General features: G+C 40.8%; 2 protein-coding genes and 1 long non-coding RNA gene across 5 annotated transcripts in view; 1 reads left to right on the forward strand and 2 right to left on the reverse strand.

The window, feature by feature from the left end:
- Positions 1-292: 292 nt before the first annotated feature.
- On the reverse strand, positions 293-9,771 carry LOC128884243 (glutamate receptor ionotropic, kainate 2-like). The gene is made up of 17 exons (XM_054137495.1): positions 9,260-9,771; positions 7,712-7,991; positions 7,121-7,221; positions 6,783-6,941; positions 6,505-6,686; positions 5,770-5,927; positions 5,494-5,635; positions 4,948-5,250; positions 4,332-4,550; positions 3,992-4,198; positions 3,820-3,904; positions 3,386-3,662; positions 3,039-3,237; positions 2,150-2,375; positions 1,926-2,041; positions 1,409-1,558; positions 293-1,144 (listed from the first exon to the last, which is right to left on the reverse strand). The coding sequence occupies exons 3-17, from the start codon at positions 7,188-7,190 to the stop codon at positions 962-964; spliced, it is 2,676 nt and encodes an 891-aa protein (XP_053993470.1). The 5' UTR covers positions 7,191-7,221; positions 7,712-7,991; positions 9,260-9,771; the 3' UTR covers positions 293-961.
- Positions 8,008-9,043, forward strand: LOC128884271 (uncharacterized). The gene is made up of 2 exons (XR_008459329.1): positions 8,008-8,414; positions 8,553-9,043. It is a non-coding gene; the product is annotated as an uncharacterized LOC128884271 (long non-coding RNA).
- Positions 9,772-11,642: 1,871 nt separating the features above from the next.
- The window catches only part of LOC128884216 (glutamate receptor ionotropic, kainate 2), a 275,987-nt gene continuing 272,425 nt past the window's right edge, over positions 11,643-15,204 (reverse strand). For all 3 annotated transcript variants that reach the window (XM_054137446.1, XM_054137435.1, XM_054137454.1), the window contains exon 18: positions 11,643-14,580. In XM_054137446.1, coding sequence (XP_053993421.1) covers positions 14,386-14,580 — 195 coding nt within the window. In that variant the 3' untranslated portion in view covers positions 11,643-14,385. The remainder of the gene's footprint in view (positions 14,581-15,204) is intronic.

The raw sequence follows: 15,204 nt of genomic DNA on the forward strand, positions 1-15,204 counted from the left end.
CGATTGAATCTGCGTATTTCATTCGGATAATTCAGCGATTAATTGATATTTCCAGCGGCGTCGTTCACGGTAATAAACGGGATCGCGTTGATGATGTTCCATTAAGGGAGAGTATCGTCTGTATGGGAGTCCTGCTGTAGGGATAATTTTTTTTAACGATGAGGAATGTCTAATGTAAATATTTCATAGGTATTTTATTGGAAGGTCGTACTTTGAGTAGTCACTCTCTAAATGTTTGTGAGAAAATGTTGATCTGTAAAAAAAAATATGAGTCTTGCATTAGGAGTGTCACGAAAGTCTGTATATTTTTCTAGTTATTATACATTGATAATCGAGCCCCAGAGAAATTCATTCCTGTCTTACTTGGATACCATTTAAACTATCCTATAAAAGTCATGTTCATTTATGAGTATAACGGATCGTAGACGCAGCAATGAAACCACACGTTGGTCTATTTTTGCAGCTGACATCGGTAGTTAATTAAATGTGTATTAACGGCGTAAACGACTCGAATGGTATATAAGGGACTCAATTAAGTGGCACTAAAGGGAAATTTAGCGGGTTAACATAACGATCGAAATCTATTTGCATTAAAATAATCGTTAAACGCTTCGTATAACCGCGTGAGTGTTTTCGAAACATGGAACGATTACAAGATTATGGGAAAACGATTCTTAGGACAGCGAGTCATTCGTATGCCTGCAATTTACCTTCATTTGACCCTGAATATCCATTGAAGACGTGTAACATGGATTTGAAATATTTGCAGCATTTTTACAAGAGTCGGATCATGTTAGGATTGATACGAGTCGGTTGTTGAAATTTGCGATAAATAAATTTTATTTACATGAGTATTGGCCACGTTCCGTCTTTACGACCCATCCACATCACATTTTCTGATCGTAAACGGAAACCTTTTAACACTCGCATTGTCTATTGCATTCGTTTCCTTTGTCATTTGTCACTTATCGTTGGAGTTACTGGTTTTAATTATAGGTATAAAACCATATGGAGGTGTGCAGCCTCTGGTACTGTCTTCTCTGCTTCTGTTCGACGAACCCTTTCTTCTTCTCACAGGTTTAGACGTACCACTGCACTTGATGATGAACCGTACCTCTTCTATCAATTCGTCCTTAATGGGCACCTGAGGAATAACGGTAGATTTAAATAAATAAATTCAACAAACACTGGCGTCTACATAAAGCAGGTTACGTACAGACATATTTACATTGGACAAACTTATTTAACCCTTTTAGACCTGAATTATTTTTTGTTCTCGTACTAATGGAAGTCACTACTATTAGTACTATTGTAAATCCGAGTATATTACGTGGCGACGTTGGTCGATGTGGTTAGAGCAATTAACACGTCCTGGTCGTTAAAATGATGATTTTGCTAATGCACTCACTTTTTCACGTTTTGCTGTAGCGATAACGTCCCAGAGTAACTCGAATAATGTGTAGAAGAAGGACAAGCCAACACCTACAGACAATACTAGGAAAACACCTCCCACATTATCGAGATCCAATTCGCCAGCTTGACCCCCGCCACCGTCCTCCTACGAATCATTCGCGCATGACTTATTAACCGCAAGCCTTTCTATCGATATACGTGATATAAGATTTGATCACGTTTCTAAATGCTACTGAGAGATATATCCAATTGTTGATTGGAATATTAAATTTCACGCGTAAATTTCTTAACACGTTGACTGTCAGACAAATATTCTTGAAAGTTTCTGCTAATTTCATTTAAATTCTGGAATTTCATTTAAACTCATTCCCTTTGACGCTTGACTTTCAGAATTAATTTTTCTAGTTCTTCAGTGAAAAGCACTGTCACCCATATATGGGTGACACGGCGACCAACGTGTTAATGTATTTCCATCTCGTATCGTTCGAATTAAATATTCAATCGCGCCGTACCTGACACTTTCCTCCCCCGCGTTTCTGCGTCCACCACTTAGTCTTCAGTTCCGTAATTAGGCCACTTTGCTGAAGCTTCAACACGGCAGAGTTCAGGGGGTGACGATAAGGAGAGTCTGAAATGTATGTACATAGTTAAATAAATCAGATGTAAGGAAGATGTTCGAGCTCGTTCTCAACCCTCTGACAACACGACTAACAATACCGAATTAAAAGCAACGTACGTTTCTTCATGGCGATCCCATAACCCTTGGCATCGAGGAGTCCACCTATCTGCGTCACGTTGCACTGTCTTTCCGTGAAGTATTCTATAGAGCTGGACTCCATCAGGAACGCGTAGTTAGACGTCAGCACCTTCTTCTGACCAGACTCGTTGTCGGACGTCAGAACTTCGTCCGCGTTGGCCATCATGGTGTTGTACATCTCCTTGTACGTCGAGTAGTTGGAATCCTTGGAAATGCCATAACTCTTTAAGAAAACTGAATTAGAACGAACGGCTCCCAGTATATTTTGCCTAGTGTCCGACATGAATTGCTTTTAAATTCGTCGTGTCGTCTGATTAGTCAGCGGAGGGACAGATGAATTTTTAGTTACGACTTTGATTTCTGGTTTTAATTTTTTGTTATGTTGACAGGGGATCTGTGTAATTTAAAATGAAGATGTGGAATGGTGGTTGATCCCAAAAAATATCTATTTTTATTTCTACTACTCTATTTCGATTCAAGCATTATTTAAAATCTACTAGCTCTAAAGAAAGCTACAAGCGCATCGTTGTACATCGTTGATTTTGTATTATTAAAATTGTATTTGCCTTGGGGTTGATAATGTATTCATGATCAGGTAGGGACTATTTTCTAAGATTATGCAACTAATATTAGGGTTAAATAAAGCATACGTATCGGAAGTCTTTTCGACCCTTTGAGACAGGGGTGTGAAGTTAGCAACTAATTAAAAATTGATACACATCTCTTACATTTGAAACATGTACTTCGGGTGCTGTATCGATCCTGTAAAATTCCTTACTACTGGCAATTATAATACTTTATTTTTCTCCGCATTTGGTATTTTCTATTTGCCTAAAAAAATGTGTTGTATTTACAGAGAGACACTCACTTCGAAGAATTTGAAGGTGGATCCTTGCTTTTTAGCGCCGTATTTGATCGTTTTTTGCTGGGCTAATTCTTCAACGTTTGAGAATGGCTTCACTACCGTTTCGACGGTCAAAAACGCCGCCAAGTTGGCTGTATAAGACGACACCATGATTAGGCAGAAGAACCACCAGGAAGTAGCCATCATTCGCGTCGATAGGCCTCTGTAAAAATCACACAAAATTCACTCGGTGTTATGAATGAGAAAATGTCCATTAAACATTTCTGGTTGCTAACATCTCTTTAATAAATTAATCGGAAAGATATCGCACGATAATTGATCATATTCTCATATTACTAAATTCGACTCACATAGGCGCGAGCTCGGAGCCCTGCTGCATAATAGCACCGATCGTGAACCAGAGGGAGTTTTTGAAAGTGAACTGATTCTCCAGTTCCTCTGGCTCTTCTATGCATGGATAGGGGTTGTTCCATTCGGCAGGACATAACCTGCCAATCACGAATAGTACCAGGGACACGGATATGTAAGCTAGCATCAAGTACAACCAGACACCAGACGAAAATGGCGACAGGAAGGAGAACAAACTGGGTGGCGTCTTTGTTGGTTTTTGATATAGGATGGATATTCCTGCGAACAAAGGATTAATATGTTCGATAAAATGTTTTCTGATTAAAAATGAAATAAGGAATTATTCGATATATAAAATAAATAAATGTGGCTTTATTTGAAACTCATCTGAACAGGAATTTTGTTCGTGGAGTACGTTGATCTTAAAGAGTCGTACCTAAATTCATAAAAGGCATCGTAAAGTCTACCGCTGCTTCCCGTTCCGACGTTATGGTTAGATCGGTAATAGCTAGATCAGCCGTCTACAACATAATTTCACCGGATATTGCATTTTAATTGCTCTCGAGTATACCATGCCACAATATGGTATATACGTCACTGAAACTAACACCTTCAATGATTTTCCCCAGCATTCCCGTCCATTTCTTTGTCTTGTGTGAAAAGGAACCGTAAACACTGTCCGCTTGCACTTCGAACGTATAATTGAAACCGAGCATTTTGCTCAGCTCTTGGATAATATCGATGCCGAATCCCTCGTAGCGGTCGTTACCGGTCATCATATCGGCGGACTCCTTCAGCATACCGTAAGGATGAGTCTGCAAAAGATTTTTTTTCTGTTCGAACTAATTCAAATGTTTAAATATTCGTACTCAATATTTTGCTTCGTTAAATCTTGTTAATGAAATATCGTTGCGAGGGTCAGTGTTCTAATTTCGTTCGCGCACGTACGATAGATATGAGGATGATGAACGTTTTATTCTGCAAACTGAACTCCATCTCTGATTTGGGGGGATTGCTTTCCGGTTGCCATTTGACAGAGTTCGTGCTGTTCCACGTTCCAATCTTCTTCAAACCGTTCTCTCCCAAACGCAACACGTCCAGCTGGAAATCGCTGCGGAAGCCAGCCGTGTCGAATTTAATCATACCGGTCAAACCTTCCATTTCGCTCTGGAAATGGTGGAAAACAATGAAACCAATATTCGAAACTCTTACTATCACGCAATGAATAATTAAAAAAAAGCTTTTTCTCGAAGACGTGCTGAAATCAATAAAATGAGGTAGTTAATAACAATTACGGTTCAGAATAAGTATTCATTTGAAACATTAGTTTTCAATCTCTCAAACTCTTACGTGTTCGCGAAGTCTTTAAATTTTTTTCATTTTCAACGTAACAATTCCTCTCTCGACGAGATAAAATACCTCGAAAAATGAAATGGAGAGTCAATCGAAGAAAGTGAGGTAAACTATGAATCACGTAGACATTCGTGTGATTAGAGACTGTGGAAGTCCTCCCAAGGGTCGGCATAAGTAAATAGAATGAGCTCCGTTGACAGAACACACTTACGAGCCGCATGAAGTTGCTCAAACTGTAGCCGTGCTCCCAACTCAAAGTGCCGTTGCAGGATAATTGTTTCACGTCACCCTTGATGGCGTCCTTTAGACGTTTGAAGGCCCTGGCGAAAAGTTGCACGGCGTCGTACATGAGAGCGGGCTCGACGCGCAGCTGAGATGGATCGTCCAAACCCCATTCGTTCTTGTGCATTTCCACTGTTCTGTTTACGAGCTCGCTTTCAGGATCTATTAGCCGCACTCCAGTGAAATTCACGCCAGAGAATTGGTACGGTTCCAGATCCAACGTCTGGGCATCCTAAATGTCGTTCAATCGTGTTCCATTATTAAACTGTGTAAAAGTGGGAGATTTTACAGAATAATACTTGTTACCGGAATTTATTTTGTCGAAAAACTGAGAATATTCAAATATCGTTTTTTAAATAGAATTTAAGTAAACCTGATTGATATAATCCATTTAGAAATTGGATAGATTGCCTTACTGATCATTGTGTATGTGTAGAATAATTTATCAATATACAGAAAAAAGAGATAACTTTACCAGGTTGGTTATTATAACTTTGTTCTTCTCCGACATAATACCGACTTGCTGAGCTTGCTTCAACACCTCTGCGAGAATCTCGATGGAGCAATCGATAACAATGTTCTCGACCTCGTTGTCCTTCATCTCGCGCATCACCTTTCTGCACATCAACAATCATATATAATTCTTTGTACCTAATTTTTTACCCTTCAACTCGTCATTTCTAAAACACTTAATTTTAATACAGCATGAATTGATAAATAGTTGTATGAGAATTGTTGCGAAGTTACGAACCTGTAACTAGGCCCAGGTCCTAGATGATACGGAAAGATCAGGTGATCGTGAGCATCCAAGCGCTCCAGTAAACGATAGAGGCGAATTAAACTGTCGGTGTTTTCGTATAATATTCCGAACTCTTTCCACTCGAAATCGGTGATCATTAAGTCGAAGATCTGGAGGCATTGTCGAACATTTATCTCGTGAAATTACCGCGCCAACGCATGTTCTATTGTTCTATTCTAAGATGTCTATTGTTCTCCAGAGACAACGTTAGAGTCGATTGGAAATCAGAAATATCCTAGGTTGTGCAATGAATCCATTCTAACTTGGGAATATATTGGCTACCTACTTTTAGAAAGAAACTTACAATGTATGTACCATTTTGTTATCTCCTCGTTTTTGTTACTAAAAAATTTAATGGACTGTACATTCATATTTCCGGTGTCTCGAAACGACTATCCATCGAAAAAACATGTCTGGTGAATATGTATATTGGGTGGGATAAAACATTCCAAACTGCACTAATTTTTGTCTCGTCTAATTTGCGTGAAGTACGTAATACTCTCAAACCACCTTAATTACGTAATACTCTCAAATCATCTTAGGTCTACCTATGTATACATCCTAATTAATTGAAGCAACGGTTTCACATAATACATCTGGAAATGCGTAACGCCGAACGGACTTGTTACACAACCTAATACGTTCTCAAAGATTGAACTCATAAAGCTGACATTGCATTCCACGTACCACCGAGAGGGTTTCAGCGTGAGGGTACAAGTTTATCCCTTTACCGCGAGCTTGCAAGGGCTCCCACCTGGCATAAATGTGTGGCATTTCCATGGTGTCGCATATACTCTGTACGTGGTTCGAGGTGACCTTATTCGTGGGACCGAAAATCGCGGCCACCCCGTGTTCCATCAGCTCGCAAACTGAACATATCAAAAGAAATCGTTCGAATCGAAAGTTTCACAGTGAAATGCACGCGAGAACGCAAACCTTTGAAGCCCCGGGAACGGCTCCCGTACCTTTCGACGACACTTCAAACGAGTCCGTCGAAACCTGGTTGGACTTGGCCACGAGATACACGTTGGAGAACTCCTCGTTCTCGTGGCGCTCTTTGTTCACCGTTTGCGCGGACGTTTCGAAGGCCCTCTGCATCTCCTCGCCATCATCGAACAGGCCTCCTGTGTTTTAATTTTATTTACGTTAATTACATGATTTGCAATAGTTGTAAGATTCAATCAAGTATTTTCTGAATATATAATGAATTTGTATATTGAACACAATATTCATTCGTTTATTTTATTAACATGGTTAGGAGGTCAACTTTTTATTAAATCAAATTAAACACACTCTCTCTTACCTATATGAATTTTCTTAGGGAATCCCAGAACGCAGGAGATGAGGATCAGCGGGAGACACTTAATCAGCATTTTGCGGTCATTCTCCAAGCTGACACTGAACCTGTAGTGACAATCGAAAGCGAAAATAATCGAGGTTAAATTAAAACAGTGACTCCAAAAACCACATGAACCTATCCTTCCCTTCCCGATCTCTAATTAAGTGTGTCGATTAAGGACAGCGGCCGATAAGAAAGCAAAACTCCCGTTTCTCGAGATGTTTGCGAAAACTGCAAACATCGGTGGCAAACATTCTTCGTGGAACAGCCGACATTAACCCGTTGAGAATCGCCGGTCGACGATGGTAGACATAAAGCCTCACAGTGAGACACGATTAGCTTCAAAGCAGATTTATTTGCAATAAGATCGCGTGTACGAGATTCGGTGCAAACAGTTGAAACATACTGGTGGGATCTGAACGGGCACTTAAACCCGCGACGTTGTGTAAACCGGACGGAGACCATTACACGTCTGAATTCTCGACGCGCGTAAACATTTACATCCGTCTAAAATCAATCCTCCAATATTGAGTTCGGCTATTTATTTGAACCTACCGAATGGGGCTTCTGGCCTGTCAAATTCACGGTGGACGTCTTGCTTCGCGACGCTTTTGTTTCGTGGGAAGAAACGCCGCAGGGACTCTTCTTCTTTCAGGTCTTCTTTAGACTAGTGAATAGGCAGATTCGTTCAGCGGGAAGGAAGGGACGTCCTTGGGTGAAAATAACGTTTCCGACAGGGGGATGGGGACAGACGACGAGCTCGTTAATGAATTTTCCGTTTGATAGGTCCTGCTGGAAATAGAGCAGTATGGGAGGAGACGGATGTATCTCGTATCTGGAAATGAAAAATGGTTCGAGAACGTGGCACTGGAAACTTCTTGCTTTGGAGACAGAGATGAAATGTGCGAGTGATGTTATTTGTTGTATTAAAGCAAGTATTTAAGTGCTACTTTAAATAATAGATTCTATGAATAAGTATTATAAATACCATTAATAAATAGACACGCACATTGGGTTAACTGAGTGACAGGATAATTTTGGTAGCATCGATTTCGCACGTGTACTTTTCCACGTGGGGGCACGCGAGCCATTTTAATCATGGTCATTCTGAGAGGGACTGTCATCTTGCCAAACGCACGCGATCTGGAACCTTCTTGTTCATTCATTCGCTCGTCATCTCTTTCATAGTGATGTGTCATGCGTACGCGTTGCGCAAACGTTAGACGAAAATTGATGTGTATTATAAAAAGAAAGAAAGGTGAGTTTCGAATCAGGTGTGATTTTACTCAGACTTTGCAAAACAATAAATGAAAATGATTGAACATTCTCTACATTCCACTTACTCATGGCACCGTACTTATTTTATTTATAGACTGATCTTTCTTTCTTTCTTCAGTGTCATCGTGCCATTTTCAGTTGCCTCGAAAAACTCACGAAAATCTTCGAGTGCGCGCAACGACGCAGATATATTTAGACGTGGAGCGTCGTCGCCAGTGGCGCTTGTCGCTTATAAGCACTGTGACATAGTTTTCGCATAATCACAATCAACGACGCCTTCAAACCGGGATCGCTCGCACGTTTAATTTCGTATTTCCACGAAGAGGCGCGTGCCACGCGTGTTTTCCGTCACTCGAATTCTTCCTTGGTTTGGTTAAAAGTGAAAGTTTCATTCGACGAGTCACAAACTAAATCTTCGAAACGTTTGACGCTGTGCCGAGTCCGCAAATATCTACTCTTAAAAAAGGAACCTCCCCTAACGTCAAGAAAATAATATAAATACGTTCTAAACTGTTTACATCGAAAAGTAACTTTATTTTGTCTGAATCTAGAATAAGTATACCCAAAAAATTTTAAACAAAAGAATATAACACTTATTTAAACCTTCAATCTTTAAGAAACACAGTATTTCTTTTCCCCCCAGCTCTAAAGTGAAACTGTAAAGGATAACTAAGCGTGATTGTGATCGAAATCTGTTCAGCGTGGATTAATAAATATTCCAATCGAATTTTCATGCTTGAAGAACAGTTAGAGCACAAGTGGCGGATGTTAGAGAGTGCCGAAACGGCAACTCGCGCGACGAGCGTTAAAGATGGTGGGACTTACCTAAAATTGTAATTACACGGAGCTCGTTACCTGGAACAGATGTTTGATAAACGTGCTTTTCGGAACGAACACCGCGGCATGCACTCTAATTCCGAACGCCACTTCGCGAGCGGGTTTTCACTGCGCACACGCGGCCTCCCTTCCAAGACTCTTGGATTCATTTGTACACGTTAACATGGCGGGCATCACGAACCTAACTTATTGTTAGACCCGCTGCCAGCGGCTTTTCGACGACAAGCTGCCCGTGGAAGAAATACGCGAGCGCTCGATTCGATATTCTCTCCATTTTTCATACTTTTCAACTCCAGACTTCTTATAAATGACTCCTGCCTGGTAAAATATGAATTTGACTCGTTACTGGTGGCTGAGGGCAATTATGGTTGTCAATTCTATAGGATTTAGTTAGGATTCATCCTGGAGTCAGTTTTAGGTCTTGAGGATTTCTTCATTTTGTGAAGGAATATGGACTAACTTTGTGAAGATAAAGTGAAGGGAGGGGGCCAATGGTCATTTTTACAAAATAGTATTTTTTGAGTGATATAATTTGTTTGAATGTGATTGCTTGTAAGTAATGGGAATTCTCACTATTTCTAATTTCTCTTCATAATTTTCCTCCAAATAATGTGCTCAAGATCAGTTTGTTAATTTTTCTAAGCAAGAGCTCGATCAGGTGTTTCGGTTGAGAAAGGAAATCCGCAGAAGCGGCGATAGACGGTCGAACGCGTGAAAGATCGAGATATGCAAATGAGCGTGCGGAGATAAGAAGACGCGAATAGGGAAAAGTGGTCGGGAATCAGTCGGGAAGTCGGCAAAGTAAATTAAATGGCCGCGTTAGCGTTCCGCGGGGCCAAAGAGAAGGAAAGAGACGTGGAACTTGGATACATTAGTGAATTAGTTACGTTAGCGGTTTGGGATTTGGTTCTCTAATCAAGGGAACGAAGAGTGAAGGCAGCGGCAATTGATGTAAAGGTAGAAGTTCCCGGGGACCAATTACGCGGCCGCGGTAAAGGTAGGAGTTCTCTGTCGTAATCAACGAGGGGATTACGGCTGCGCGTTAAGTATATTACGCGTGGAATAATTTTCCGTTTAAACGAAAGAACATGACGCTCCGCAATTAATCACGCAACGTATGCAAAGTAAGCATTCGAGAAGCTGCCGCGGAAGGAAACCCTCGGGGATTTGGGTGCAACGAACTTCCACCAGCCACAAAGGGTGCGGTAATTAAATTATGAACGGAATTATGTAGCTGCTAACCGGGGCATTTAGAATAAATTGTTTCGACTATCTTTTATCAGAGTGTGAGCTCTCGAAGATACAGGATAAGAATAACGTGACAGGAGGCATTTAATCACACAACTGTTGAAGTTTGAAATATAAATATTATATAGAACTGGGTGGAGTGGATGAGAAATGAATTAGTCGATGAGTATGTCTTCGTGGAATGCAATTTTATTCTTTTATGCTATTCAATGGCGATGCAATTTTTTAAAATAATATCTCGAAAACTTCCATCGTCATAAAATGTTCCAAGTATATATTAGAAATTCAAAGTTAAAATGTTTTACTTTATATTATTCTATTCCTAATATATAGTATCCGCTTGAAGTATTGTAAAAATATAATCAATCGATTATTACCTATTGCTAAGAATTCTTACACCTTCTCTGGGGCTAACCAAGATGATCTCATTCTAATTTCCAAGGAATCCAATATTACCTGTATTATCGAATCCACACAAACCAGAATCTTCCAATTGGGTGTGAATAAATCTTCAACCTAAATGTCTATATTATTCAAAAAGCGTTTGAAATATTCATTCTATAGACCAGGGCTTCTTAAAGTATGGTCGCGACCCCAAATGGGGTCGCTTAGCGTAATATTGGGGTCGCGAGATTTTAATGTAAAATATTTAATATTCTTTTTTATTCATGTTATTCCAAAAATGCTGTTTTGATGAAAAATGGAGTATATAATTTTTTTAACTATAACAAATACAATTTTACATCTTTTTGTGCAATTTTTAATTTTATATTTTCTCGTATGTATATATTGTTACCTAATCAACGAATCATCATAAATGTCATGAATGAAAAAGGTTTAAGAAGCCCCGCTCTAGACGAACGACAAAAGACGAACACCTCCAATGATAATTTACAGACGATGAGTTTTATTCACGTTTATAATATGATGCTCGTAGTACACTTTATGTAAGAAGTATAATTAATAGGCTCTTAACAAACTCGCCACGACGTGAACGCATTGTAACGCGGTACAGACAATATTTACAGTAGTTACGTGTATAATACGCGGTGTACCGTTTAATGCGGGTATCGCGTTTGTACGTTTACGTTTTCTTTTTTTCTTTCTTTTTTTTCTTCGATTCGGGTGTACAGAGTCTTCGACAGGAGTTTAGTCGGTTAGTCGAGAGTAAAAAACGACAGAGACTTCGTAAAACGATGATACATCAAACGACGTAGGTCGCGCACGTGCCCCAAAATCGTGCACGACGTTCGCGGCCAGCGCAGCCTGGCAATATCGAACATTCGAATTCTGACGCTAATTGCATTTCGCTGATCTATCTGCGTCCGGAAATCGATCGCTATCGGAGCTAGGCGGACACCTGTGCACGTGCATGCTATTCACGCGTGTTTACGCCTTAAGAGAAGGAAGACGGAAATTAATACTGCTCAGTTCGTGGCGTCGCGTGAATAGCAACGTGCGCCGACTGCGAGCAGGATTCCTGGCGATTCGTTGCCTTCGAACGTGGACTGATTAAAGGAAATTGGAAGACTTTACTCGAGATTAGATATAATTACGTAGAACAAGATCACTTTCGTGCGAACGTGTTTGATAACTGAATCCAAAGGTACGAATGACAGGTATATTCAGTGTTGTAGTTTACTCACTCTTTGGAATAAACGAACTTGAACAGAAACTTGAATGCGAGACGAAACTTAAGGAAAATTGAAGTTAAGATTACAAGCACGTATAAACAATTAATTAATCGTTTTTTGGTTTGCTAAGAATATTTTAATTCACCTCTTACGGGTCTGGCCTAGACGATCCTATTCTACTTCAACAAGAATCCCGGCTTATTATTTAATCGATTCGAACGTACAACGTTCAAATTGTCTGTGAACAGGATTATTTAAAAATGTGTCTATATGCAATGATACCACTAAATACATGTTATAATTCACTTTTAATAACATCAAATAATTTTGATTTTTCTGTACCATGCGTTTACACACTTTGCATTCTATTTTAATTTTTATTTGATGTCTATCAACGAAGATGTTCGAGGAATCAACGCGATCGCAGTTGATGGAAATTAGGTGAGCCTGCGCAGACAGACCAACGAAATTTAATGGTAACAATAGTGAGGCTGAAAGCTTCGAACTCTGACGAAAGTGAGACTCGCCACTCTCGATACGAAAAGAAAATATAAAATATCGCTCGTTTTCTATCTAAATCCGGTGAAGTGTCGCCGAAACGTTGATACGTGAACATTTCTACGACGCTCACACGCGGTTGACACTTCGTCATACAGCATTCGGGACGAAACGCTCCGAAATCAAGAGATTACTAATTGAACGAACAATTTCTCTCGCGATAAGATCAATTTTTCTCATGAACGTCCTCTAATACAATTGCCGTTGCATAGACGCGATCGTGTAATTCGTAATCTTAACGGTTAGCATAATTATTTACACTAAATGTAACTGAACGCCATCGAACAGAGACGGGGAGACGTTCGCGGAGCATTCGAGGTTTCGATTCGATCAATATCGATGTACTTTCTTCCAGAATTACGAACGTGGTCGATGCTGGAACGATCTTCGATTCACGACACTTTCGTTCGCTGTTCGAGTAGCGTTGCGTACATGCATTCGTTGAATTCATTTTCCCTTCTTGATCGTCTTCAACACGCATACTCATCGCGAAACGGTCGCTGGGCGCTCGCAGTGGATCCTGAGGGAGACATCGACGCGTGGTCGAGTGTGTGCGTTTGTTTGCTCGCGAATGGTTGTTGAAAAATGATCTACGTGACGTAACACGGTATTATAAATTTGGTGTAGGAATGAGTAAATGCGAGAGGGTCAATTAATTGTAGTCATCTGTGTACGTATATGTCGTTCAGATGTTTGAAACTGACAAATAAATTTAGATAAAAGGCAAGATGTTTCAACACAGATTTCGACATACAAGATTAATAGATACAAGATTTCAACATTCACACTTTAAGTAACGTGGAAATAAAAATACATACTAACTTATAACTTATAACGATGGAGAAGACTTGAATATTATATAAAATGCACATTAAATATTATTGTCTTAATTGTAATAATTGAGGTCTCGAAGATAAGGACATATAGGTGTACTTCATGAACCAACGACATGGCGTACAGATACATCTAATAGATTAATAGGACCATTAGGATTCATTGATTTATTGCTCGAATTTAAATTAAATAAAAAGGTTGGACTGATTTATACATAAAATAAATATATCCCCATCATACAAGCCAACGACCTCCCTTCTAGATACAATTAACAAATTATTACATACCAAGTAAATAAACCCATCATCCACGACCGTTCGCGTTTTATCCAGCTGACCGGAAAACACAATCAGCGACCGATCCCGCCCCGTCTTCGTACCGCGCTCTATTTTTTGCCAGAGACGTCCGTTTTTACCGCAAGTAGCGTTACTAGATACAAAGGCTTCCAGTTGGCTCCCTTGTCCTCGTTAATCCTTCCGCACGAACGGCCACGCGTCGTTGTCTCCCGCTACAATCCAGCGAGCTTCGATCAACGACCGAACGTGTAGATCCTACGAAGTGCTAGTCGAAGAACTACCTTGCTCGACGTTCGCGTCACTCGTAATAAAAAATGAGAGAAAGGAAAAAAAAAGGAACGAGGGGTAGAGAACGGACGCGTACAACACACACACACACACACACACGCGCGCGCGCGCGCGCAGGTGGAGGTGAGTCCGTTCCCCTGGACCTGGTCGACCTGTTCGCGCCTCGTTGCACACCATGTTCCGCGATCGATCGCGTCTCGGATTCGTTCGATCGCGAATCGTATCAGTCGCTGGCCGTCGCGCGATCCCAGAGCGTTCAAGTGAGCGGCGCTTTCCCGACGAAGTGCCTGTACTTGTTGCACTCCGGGTACCTGCCCTCTTCAGAGACGATCGACAGATTGGACTGCTGTCCCTCGCGGCGGCATAGCGCCTTCTTCACCGGCTTCTTCGTCCCATTCCCGCAGTCCAGGGCGTAACGTAGCTCGCTCGCCATCTCCGAGCACACGGACTTCTGCAAAGTGGGACGAAACGAGCGCTGCAAAGGTCTCGATCGTACGGCCCTTCACCCCCTTCGAGGGGCGCGAAGCTTCGTCAGCTGGATGCCATGACGCGCGACGGAAGCTTCCCTGCTGCGAATCGAGCTGGCGATACCGGATATGAAGTTTTTATCGCGCCAGAGGCAGTAACTTTTTAGTGGCGAGCAATACCGGCGACAGGGCGAAACGACAGCGGAGAAGCTGGGAATTTGCAGCGCGTTTAACGCTGGGTTCTGACAGATCAGTGGATATTCCTGTTTCCGCGGACCAGGTGCAATAGTGTGCTCGTATATCCTGGAGACTACGTTTCGACGAAGGTCGGCAGAAAAATTATATGGGGCTGCTGAATTTATTTTGGTGTAATCTAGGGAGAGGTTGTCTAAGACAAACTTGAAATGTTTGATGAAATTGTATGTATAATCGTATTTTCTGGAGGCCATGTTTTTAGTAAATAGAGAGTGACATTACGTGACAGCATCAAATTTATTTTGGAGCACTACATGTACAGAGGAATGTTGTCTAAATTAGATCGTTTTCTTTGAATTGCGAGACTTCTAACAAGTCAGAAATGTTTCCAAAAATAGAAAGGCAACAGTAGT

This window comes from Hylaeus volcanicus, chromosome 1, assembly GCF_026283585.1.
Source record: "Hylaeus volcanicus isolate JK05 chromosome 1, UHH_iyHylVolc1.0_haploid, whole genome shotgun sequence".
NCBI classification, from domain to species: Eukaryota; Metazoa; Arthropoda; class Insecta; order Hymenoptera; family Colletidae; genus Hylaeus; species Hylaeus volcanicus.

Bases quoted from the DNA above. Each gene is read 5' to 3' on its own strand.
- LOC128884243 (XM_054137495.1), bottom strand. From the start codon at position 7,190: ATGCTGATTAAGTGTCTCCCGCTGATCCTCATCTCCTGCGTTCTGGGA. The intron at 3,905-3,991 runs GTTAGTTTCAGT...ATTATGTTGTAG, and splicing joins TGGGGAAAATCATTGAAGGT to ACGGCTGATCTAGCTATTAC. The intron at 2,376-3,038 runs GTGAGTGTCTCT...GGCATTTCCAAG, and splicing joins CCACCTTCAAATTCTTCGAA to GATTCCAACTACTCGACGTA.